The sequence below is a fragment of the Cyphomyrmex costatus genome, unplaced genomic scaffold, assembly GCF_001594065.2.
Source record: "Cyphomyrmex costatus isolate MS0001 unplaced genomic scaffold, Ccosl1.0 scaffold29, whole genome shotgun sequence".
In the NCBI taxonomy this organism is placed as follows: domain Eukaryota; kingdom Metazoa; phylum Arthropoda; class Insecta; order Hymenoptera; family Formicidae; genus Cyphomyrmex; species Cyphomyrmex costatus.
Genome location: NW_017277017.1, coordinates 2,860,306 through 2,870,695, shown reverse-complemented (window position 1 = coordinate 2,870,695; position 10,390 = coordinate 2,860,306). Strand labels below are relative to the sequence as shown.

Here is a 10,390-nt window from a genome sequence, read left to right as displayed (position 1 = left end):
TAAGGCGTTAAACAAAAGCGGGTAGATCGAGACGGGTGAAGGGGTGCTGCGAATGCTTTCTGGTGCCTATCTCGTTTATACAGCTTTCTATGCACATCGTCAGCTAATAAAAAAAAAGGAAGGACGGAAATAACAGATCGCGCTTCGGCAAGCAGAATCTCGTGTAATTACCCAGGAGCCTCGTTGTACGTGCACTCGTATCACGTTCATCGATGCTCCGTGGAGAACGTACTCAAAGCCCGCTAACGAAAGGCAAGCGCGATACGTAAGAATAAATCTTCACGATCGGTAATAACACTGATTTATCCAATATATATATGCAATTTAAAAAAAAAATGATACGTCCTATTAATGTATTTAAGTTTTTTTTTTGTATTTTTATCACAATGTTCGCCTTAATGATATCGATCTCGATGTCAAACGTGGATAACACTGGCGCCGATATCGAGTGTACATGTTACTGATAATAACTGAATATTCGTCAGCATTTCCAAGCATCTTTGGTCATTCGCTATTGGTTCCACGGGTGTTAATTGCACCCACGTGATGCGTATACTGCCCCTCATCCTCATACACAATAATTTACGCATAATTGGTACAGTTTGGACAACTCGCAGCATATCAAATTATATCGTGTAAATACACGCGAACCCGTCTGCGTGTGCATAGTCCGTAACTCGATAATTATGTATTCGTACATATTAAACAGGCCGCGCGAGCCGACTCGACGATTTCGACGAAGTACTAAGAGGTGTCTAGACGAGAATATGCATACACGCCAACAACTCGGGCTGCTTGAAGATCGTTTACATTCTAATGTAAATATTGTATATGCACAATATATGTATACGTAGACCGAAAATCCGTGCCTTGGAATCCCATAGGTGAGATTAGCTGCGTACCGTGCGGAGAGTCGAACAAATTTCTGATGGTGGTGCCGTTTTTACGATTTATTTTATTGGCTCGATTAAAATGAACGGATCAAATGATATTTGATTCCTCGAACAGATCTCAACAAAGGAGAAGATGGCAATGATGAAAAGCTTAGGAGATAACTTTCCCGCAGGGATGACTAATCCGCACAGTTAAGCTAACAAATCCACGGACCCGAGCTCAACACTGCGGACACTCATACATTTACGCATTACATGTACAAGCACTCTACACAGGGTGACTAAAAAGTACATTGTTAAAATATATAGTATCAAACATTTAATCCAATTTATCTCCACTGTTCTTACTAAATATATCATTACTTTAAAATCATTATTTACATTAAAACAATAGTTAAATTTGACATTGTATAATGTCATATAATGTATATAATTATATTGTATAATGAATTTAATGTAAATATTTTAATGTAAATAACGATGTATTTAGCAGGAGAAATGGCAACTTAATTTAGATTAAATTTTGACATTATAGAATTTAAGTAATTTATCAAATTACTATATATTTGTAGCCAAACATCTTTGTCACCCTGTATACATATTTATACTCATACGCTTATATACATACATGCATCGGCTAAAACTTATTTTTTCTCACCTTTTGCTTTCTTTTCCAAAGAAATAATTAAATCTTATAAGAAAATATTGGAATAGAATTTTTCTATTAATTTTTTATATTTAAAAGTTAATTTTTTTATTATATTGAAAAGACGTAACTTATTTTTCTAAATACGCCTTCTAAATCACACACACAATGAAATATTTATAATCATACCATTTCACAGTAACGGAATATTTTATGAGTTTAAGTTTGAAAGCCTCAAAAGAATATTAAATAGCATTAAAAAGTATTAAAAATATTTTGTACGTCGATAAGAAAAATACAGAATAATTTTCTTTCTTCCGAAAAGAAAATAACAATGGCTATTTCACGAAAAACGATGTGCTTTCGACGCTACTCTGAAAACAACCGATTTCAGCCATAATGCGTTTAATCATCAAGAAGTACTTCCGCGAATCACTTTCTGTATACGCTACTTACTATCTATTTTTACTCACTTCGTGTCTTCCGCCATTCCGAGTTGATAGCACCTCGGTGAGAAATGCGGAAATATCGCGAAAACGTCGAGAAAAGTGACGAGAATAAGAAGCCCTGGCTCTCTTTCTTTCTCTCTCTCTCTCTCTCTCTCATTTAGAAATCTTCCACGAGTCCCGAACAATTCAACAGAGTCGGTATGCTACGACGGACTCTCGACCGAGCTCTCGACTGCAACCGCTTTTGTGCCCCAGGGAATAGTGGAGGAACACCAAGCATGAGAAGGACCAGAGTAAGACATCGTAAGAGACGAATCCGTACAACGATGTCGGCGTATAATTGTGTAACTTCGTGGCTGCGACATACGAAACAATAACTGCTGGCAAATCGTATCAAACAATACCATGGCAGATTGCATCTTCCAACGTGCGACGCGCGTCTTTCCTTTTTTCACGCTGATCTTCTTTGTTCTTGGTCCTCGGGTCGACTTCGCCGTGTCCTCTTAACAAATAACTGCACGCTTCTATCGTTCCACGAAATCGTGATTCTCAAAGGCTACCGCCTTTGGTGAATCGCGGGAGAAAGGAGCGCGGAAAAGGTGGCGGATAAAACACGTTATCGGATACAAAAACGATTACGCCTCTTGACGCGCGAGTTTCGTGTAGGAAAGAGAGGGAGGAAGCGCAAAAGGGCGCTCGATGAAGAGAAAATGTCCTTTTCTATCGCTTTTTGATAATCTCCCGGGAATGTCGTCCCCTTATGATAAAAAGAAGTTTCTCCGATAATGGAACAAGGAGAAAAAGGCTACACTGTTAAAAAAAAAACTTTATATACATTTTCGTTATCCGCAGCATTATTGTGTTTTATAAGTGTGTGATGTCGCGGATATTTGAAATTATTATTTAAATTATTATGGAGAAAAAACTCAACAGATATATATATTAATCATTAATATATTTTAAGCAATAAGTGACTTTTGTTATTCCTTGACATAAAATTTTTTTATGCTTATTTTATTTTTACATTTTTATATTTTAGTTTTTTTTACAATTACATGAATAATATATTACGATATTTAAGATTTTGTTTATTTTATATCTATATTCATTTCAGACCACTGTTATGCCCCAATATAATATTACTTTGTGTACATCTTGTAAAAGAGAGATCATGAAAAGGTAAATTTATACTCTTTTCTTTTATTTCTTTTTTTCTCATTTTTGCATACATTCGCATAAAAAAATTATTATCGGATTTTGTACACAGGATAGATTATAATAGACTTCTTCACAATTCTGAAATACAACAGAAAATTAAATTTTTTAAATGATTTTTATTTTGCATTTTATAATACATTATAACTTTACGAATATATGCTATGAATATGAAACTTCATAAATCATCAACAACGAATTATTTTTCAAATTCACGTATGTAGTTTCTAAAAAATATGTTAACAAATATTTCATATTATTTTTTACGCGAATATAGAAAAAATATTAAAGACTTTAAAGAAACTAAAGTTTAGGATATAGCTACTTTTGTGTCATTTTTATATAAATATTTTTTTAAGTATAATTAATGCAAATATGATATGACCTTAGTGTTTCTATTAATAATAAATAATTTTATGCAAATATTATAACACATATATGAATAAGTATTTAACATACACACATACATGAATACTAATAATAATGATAAAAATTAAATTTATGTAAAATACAAGTATTATCTAAAATTTATTATATTCCACTTATGAATTATCTGATTTTATATCATATATAGTAATTGCACTATATACGAGTAATTTATATATCATTATGTGCTATAAAATACTTATTATGTGAAAAATATTTGCCAAATGTCGACAGATAGTGATACATTACGATATATATATATATATACATTATATTGTAATAAAATACAATTTTTTTTACAATATAAGTAAAAAAACGTAAATTAATTCTAAATATATTTGTTTTATAGAATTTTCAAATTAATCCTAGAAAAAGAGAAAGGGAGAAGAATATGTTATACTATATTATTTATATATGTTATACTATATCTCAACAAAATTACCTTTTTAAAAAAAAGGAAAAAAAGGCGCCAAGTGTGTTAGCCTCACAAAATAAAATGAAATCTTTTTAGATTGCGCCAATTATGAAAGGAATATATTTTCTTGACACATATATAACATACTTTATTTCAAAAAGTAAAAGTACAAAAAACTTGGCGCTGCTAGACCTCAAAATATACAATAATAAGATGGTTATTAAATAATTCCGAATATGAAAAATAATAAGAAATTAATAGAAAAAGAAATAAGGACTCGTTATATAAAAATAAACAATATGAAGAGTCAAGGGCGATATAAAAAAAAATAATAAGGTCTCTCTCTCTCTCTCTCTCTCTCTCTCTAGCGATCGAACTGTATCTTAGGTACTAATTATAATTCCGTGAGAATTTATATAAAACTGGCATCAAAATTCTCCTCTCCTTCTATGTTGATTAGCGAAATTAGAAATTGCACACCTGCAGCTTTAGCAATTTTTTTCAGATCAGCTTTTTTGCAACGAGAAGTCTAGACATGCGATTTTCGCGTTCGTTATCCTTTTCGACATTGCTTGAGAGGCGACAGTAGAGTTCAAAGCACAGCCTAGAACCAAAATCGACTCTCGAACACTTTTTCCGTGAGCTTGCAAGACATTGACTGCTTTAATAGGATACAAAAATCCTCCTTTGCCATCGCTGATTTTTATCTATCTAATGTCATTACGTTGACAGCTAATCGATATAAAATAAAATATGCTAGCAAGCGCCGTCTGCCGTTTAAAACGTGAAAAGGACAACATTTTTTCAACAAAACGCCGTCTGTCGTTTAAAACGTGAAACGGACAACATTTCCGATGTTAAAATTTTTGACATTTCAACTTCACATCGAGATATCTTCCTTCGTAGGGTACGTAGACAATAAAAACATATTTATAATATAATTTAAACGATAAAACTAAATTAAGAATATGTAAAAATTGATAAATTCAGCCATTTATTGTGAGATCCGATAATCTCGGGTACACGGAACTCATCGACTCGCGTAAAGATACACGTGCGGTCTCGCGCTTCGCGTTCACTTGGCGCGAGACACTACCGTGTCTCTTGATTATTTATTTTGAGAGAAGTAAACAAATGTATAGTAACTCTTTGTAAACAAAATATATCCTATTAAAAAATTTATTACAATCCACTATCTCTCTTACTCTCGTTAATTATGCATTTACATCGCACTTTCATTATAACTGTCCTGTGCATTATTATATGAAAATCAGACAGGCAGGGACTTTCCACTACGACAATATAATTATTTAGCAAGCATGAATTACGTTTCAACGAACAATTATTGATGACAGTGATATAAATTTAAAACTGCGCGATCCGATTGCGGCAATTACGTAATGTTACTCACAACGTGGTAAACGCGCGCGATGTGAATAATAATTTATTATAGATCTTCTGAAATTTTTAATATATTTCCTTGAAGTTTATAGATTATTTTTAATATGAATGATAAAATTTCAACTCTAAAAATTTATAATTTTTTGCAAACAGTCTACGATTATTTATAGACATATGAATAGTAAAATTTAATACTTAATATATTAAATATTTGTATAAAATACAAACATTTTAACAATTTACTAATATTTCAATTTTTATTTATATCATTATATGCACATATCAAGAATTAATCAATCTTTTTCTTTGTAATTACTATTATTTTTGTAAGATTAAATATGATTTTTAACAATTTATAAATAGCTACTAGTGTACAAATTAATGTTGTAAATATGATAATTGATAAAATTGCTATGACGTCCATATCGTGTCTTTGATACCAAGGATCATGACCAATATTGGTACGAAGATGAGAAGCACCCTTATGACGAATGATGAATTCAATCCACCAAATGACATGTTCTAGTATATCATAAGGCTTATCTTCATTAAGCGCTTTAACTTTGAGCATTCTTTTTTTATATCTAGAAAACAGTAATAATATATGTTACATAAAAAAATTATATATATATATACTATTAATAAAAATTATATGAAAGAAAATGTACTATTTTACAATTACATTTTGATTATAATTATATAGATTAAAAATTTTGTATAAAAAAATAATGTTGTATAACAATTAGATACCTATTAAATATTATTTATTATTAGTTATCTATTAAATTAGATGTTTATGAAAATAATGAATAACGTGACACAAGATAATTGTTACAAAAAAACCAATACCCTTCATCATATAAAATATCTATTATAGATTCATTCAGATTTTCTCTTGATATGTCTATAATATTTAAATATTTTGCAACTCCTAAAGATACCATTTTCTTAATTTGACTATACTGATCAGCTAGAACTGGTAATCCTAAGAGTGGTACTGTATAATATACAGCTTCTTCCGTGCTTTGAAGACCACCTTGATATATGAATAATTTAATGTTTGGATGAGCTGTAAAACAAAAAGTAGAATTGGCTAATGAACGGATACGTAAATATATATTTTTGTTAGTCTGATTAAATTATGGCATTGCATAGATTTACCGAGAATGCTCTGTTGAGGAAACCATTTAGCAATAAAGATATTGTCTGGTTTATTTGGTAATTCGCTATCATGTTTCCATAGGATTTTATATGGCAAGCTTGCAAATACATCTCGAAATGTGCTTTGTATATGCTCCGATAATGATGAGAATCGAACATTTGTGCCTAAACTCATATAGATAAATCCATTAGGTGCATCTGTTATAAATTCATTCAAATTCTGAAATAAAATAATATTCTTATTTATATATATATTGCGTTCAAAAAAAAAGTATATATATGCATATAAGCTGAAAACGAATTTTAGTCATAAAGCAAATAAAAATGTTATTTCTTAAACACAATGAAATTTTAACAATATATTGTTTAAATACAATTATTACTTTTGGTAAAGCTATAGGTTTTCTTGAAATATGAAAATTTCCAAATGACATAACATTTGGTGTACGTGGTCTAACAAATGAAAGAGTTTCTCGTTGATTGTGGAAAACAAAACTTATATTTCTTTCGATGTCACTTATGTCCGGTATATTTTTTCCAAGATATTTTTCTGCTATGGCTTGCTGCTTAGAATAATAATGATTTAATGTACAATATATGTGATACCATTGACGAATGAAATTCTTAATTCTCTGCCACAACGATTGATTAAAAACGGTATCTTCCATTTCCCAAGCCGAAGAATGTGATGGCAGAACAGGTGCACCGAGTAGGTAATAGTTATGATTGTACAATCCAAATGTTGAAACACCTGTAAATAAATATAGACATACAATATATAATAGAATGGGTTCTTTGAACACAGTTAATTTAAACAAGATTTGGGTTTAAAAAATTATAGATGAAGGTAATATTTTAATATCATTATAAACGTGTATTACATATTTGAGAAGTAATTAAGTTAATAATTTGTTCATATATATATATAATAATATAATTGTTATTTCTTTAAATTGTAATAGTGAATCACAATGATGTAAAGAGAATGCAAAATTAATAAATAACAATAATACACTATATAATTTTCTAATTAATTTTACGAAATAAAACTTATTTAGATATAATATTAGTTACGAAGTTTATCTATATACACTGAGAGAAGTGTTTATTATGAATAACCGAAGCTTTGTTACTGATGCAAAAACTGTTTGTTCGTAACCTAGTTATCATGGCAATATTATTATTGACTTATTAAATAAACTAATAATTCAATAAAACACACACACAACTGTTTTATATACATATATTGTAATATTTAGAGATTTTTATGATTGAAAATACAAGATTTTGTTATCGAAACAAAACAATTACGTAAAAGTGATATATGTATATCTATTTCTTTTAACAGATTACATAAAATTATGTTTGACGTTTTAAATTTTACTAGCTTTATAAACGTATATATTTAGATCGTTTTGTTAATAATTGTCCTGACAAAAATAGTTGTCGCTGTATATGATCGACCATGATATGGCGAGAAATGCATGAAATTGATTTTTATGATGCGTTACATCTCACGATTAATGCATCATTTTATCTTTACTATTCAACGTATATTAAAATAGTATAAAATAATATACGTATCTGATAGCATTATACATGAAACGAAACGCACTCTAAACTATTCCCGCTTTATACAGATGTCGAATATTTTTTACGAGAAAACATGACATCTGCAGTGAGAGCTCGATCTATATTAAACACTCTTCGATCTACCACATAATATAGATTATTTTATTTTAATTACAAATTTGTTTTATAATTGCAAACAAATTTTAAATTGTTATTTACAAAATGTGGATAATTAAATTGTACTGTTAAATAACAAAGTTTACTTATTTTGTTCATTTTGCAAATTTCGCTTATTTATGGTAACAAGAGATACTTCATTTTGCTATTTTAACAAATTTTACTTATGAATAATTTTTTTTTTTACAATAACTATTACAATTATTGTTACTTTTTATTCAGTATATGTATAAATATAAAAAACAAAAAATTTGAAAATAGAAGTAACCTTTTTTTCGATATTTTTTTCACTGAAATAAAACAAATTTTAAGTAAAACATTTATAATAATTTTATATATATCATTATTCTTACCTATAAGTGGTGCGTTAAATCTATATGCTAAGGCATACATGCTGGGTGATTTTATAGTTTCTACAATTACTACGTCGAATTTTGTATCACTATTCGGTTCGTACATCTTACGTACTTCCGGATGCTTATAAATGTTTTCTGTTATTTCATGACACAACGGCCATAATTGTTTGCGTAATATATCTAGCCATGTATGGCTATACTCCATATATTCAATAAAATTTAGTTTTTTAATTAGTTTGTAATTCGATTTAAAGTTGATTTCTGTCAAATTGGTCAAACTGGGGTCATTGATTGGATCAGTTGTTAAGACGATGATTTCGTGTCCTCTCCGGCTTAAAGTGGTCCATAATAGTCGATAAGGAATTTGGTGACTATAAGATGGTAGTGGAATAATTGCTAAGATCCTTGCAGTTTCTATTGGAGTAGCAATATATGCAAAACACGCTATCCAAAATGTCATTTCGGTAATCGGTTTCATTTTACTGTTGATAATAAGTAAAACTTAGTAAAAATTAATTTTCATTACTGATAATTCAACAAAATATTTTCTTTTATTTATACGATCGTTCCAATTTTTATCTGTTTAATTTAATTTACATTATATACAGTATAGAATCTTAAAAATAAATGCGCATATACATATTTATAACATAGCTTATTTTAAGTTACTGTATTATACCTATGTGAAGTTAGCACCTTGTTATTAAAAAAATTAATTTGTGATTTAGTTCTAAATATATGTTGCACTTTTTAAAGTTTTAAAGTTCTTTAATAAAATTAAAAATAGTAATATTAAATTTAGTAAAAAGAAACCATATGATAAATTTACGAGGTGTAAATTTAAAAAACAAATTAATATTTTTAAAAATATTATTTTTGTTATTTTATGTTGTAAAATTGATACTTTAAAAATTTATCAACTGTTTTTTTTTTTTTTAGAGTTTTGGCTGCGTTTTGGGAACTTTATTTTGTTCAATAGTCTCACTCACGTGAGACTAAATGCAACCTATACATTAGGCCCCAAAATATTATAGGTCTATATAGGATATAAACGCTCTGTTTGAGACCTCTCTTAGGTGAGGTAAAGGTCAAGGTATAGGTCAGGTCATTGGGTGTAAACTAGGCCATTATTTTAGCTCATATTTAGACATTTAAGCGTGTATTTACCTACACATGTGCACTAAGAAATTAAAAAATCATGTATTAAAAATAGGTAATTTTTAAGAGTGTAATTTTATTAAAAATATAATAAAATATTCCAAAACGCATTTTAATATTTCTTGATATAAGCCAACACTAGTTGTTCGTATGAATTATAAATAACTTTATTAAAAATCATACAATAATGTAAATAAACGTTTCGACCTTTCGTTTAGGTCCTCATCAGTTTAACTTTAATCGAAGTATTAAAATTTACAAAGATGTTCTATGTCATGGGAACATGATGTACATTATGATTAAGATGGACCTCGAATTGTTTTGAAATGCAGTAATAAATATATTACATATATTTAGATTTAATCTCTTGAGCCTATAATGTTTTTATAGAATTCTTGATGTAACTTATTTTTTATGTAGTTACATTAATACAAATGCTGATTTGTTCAAACATAAAAACTTTTTACAAAGTTCTATAGCATAAATTAAAAATCGCACATGAAAATATCTTACAGCTTTCG

At 28.9% G+C, this 10,390-nt stretch overlaps 1 protein-coding gene across 1 annotated transcript; it reads right to left on the bottom strand.

Annotated features, from left to right (window-relative positions):
- Positions 1 to 5,734: 5,734 nt before the first annotated feature.
- On the bottom strand, positions 5,735 to 9,233 carry LOC108775248 (UDP-glucuronosyltransferase 2B20). Its single transcript, XM_018541554.1, has 5 exons — positions 8,709 to 9,233; positions 6,990 to 7,357; positions 6,607 to 6,826; positions 6,295 to 6,514; positions 5,735 to 6,029 (listed from the first exon to the last, which is right to left on the bottom strand). The coding sequence occupies exons 1-5, from the start codon at positions 9,187 to 9,189 to the stop codon at positions 5,735 to 5,737; spliced, it is 1,584 nt and encodes a 527-aa protein (XP_018397056.1). The 5' UTR covers positions 9,190 to 9,233.
- Between the last annotated feature and the right edge of the window lie 1,157 nt (positions 9,234 to 10,390).

Excerpts from the sequence above, each read along its gene's own strand:
- LOC108775248 (XM_018541554.1), bottom strand. The coding sequence starts at position 9,189 with ATGAAACCGATTACCGAAATGACATTTTGGATAGCGTGTTTTGCATAT. Across the intron at positions 7,358-8,708 it reads ATTTAACGCACCACTTATAG|GTGTTTCAACATTTGGATTG; the intron begins GTAAGAATAATG and ends ATTTATTTACAG. Across the intron at positions 6,827-6,989 it reads AACCTATAGCTTTACCAAAA|AATTTGAATGAATTTATAAC; the intron begins GTAATAATTGTA and ends ATTTTATTTCAG.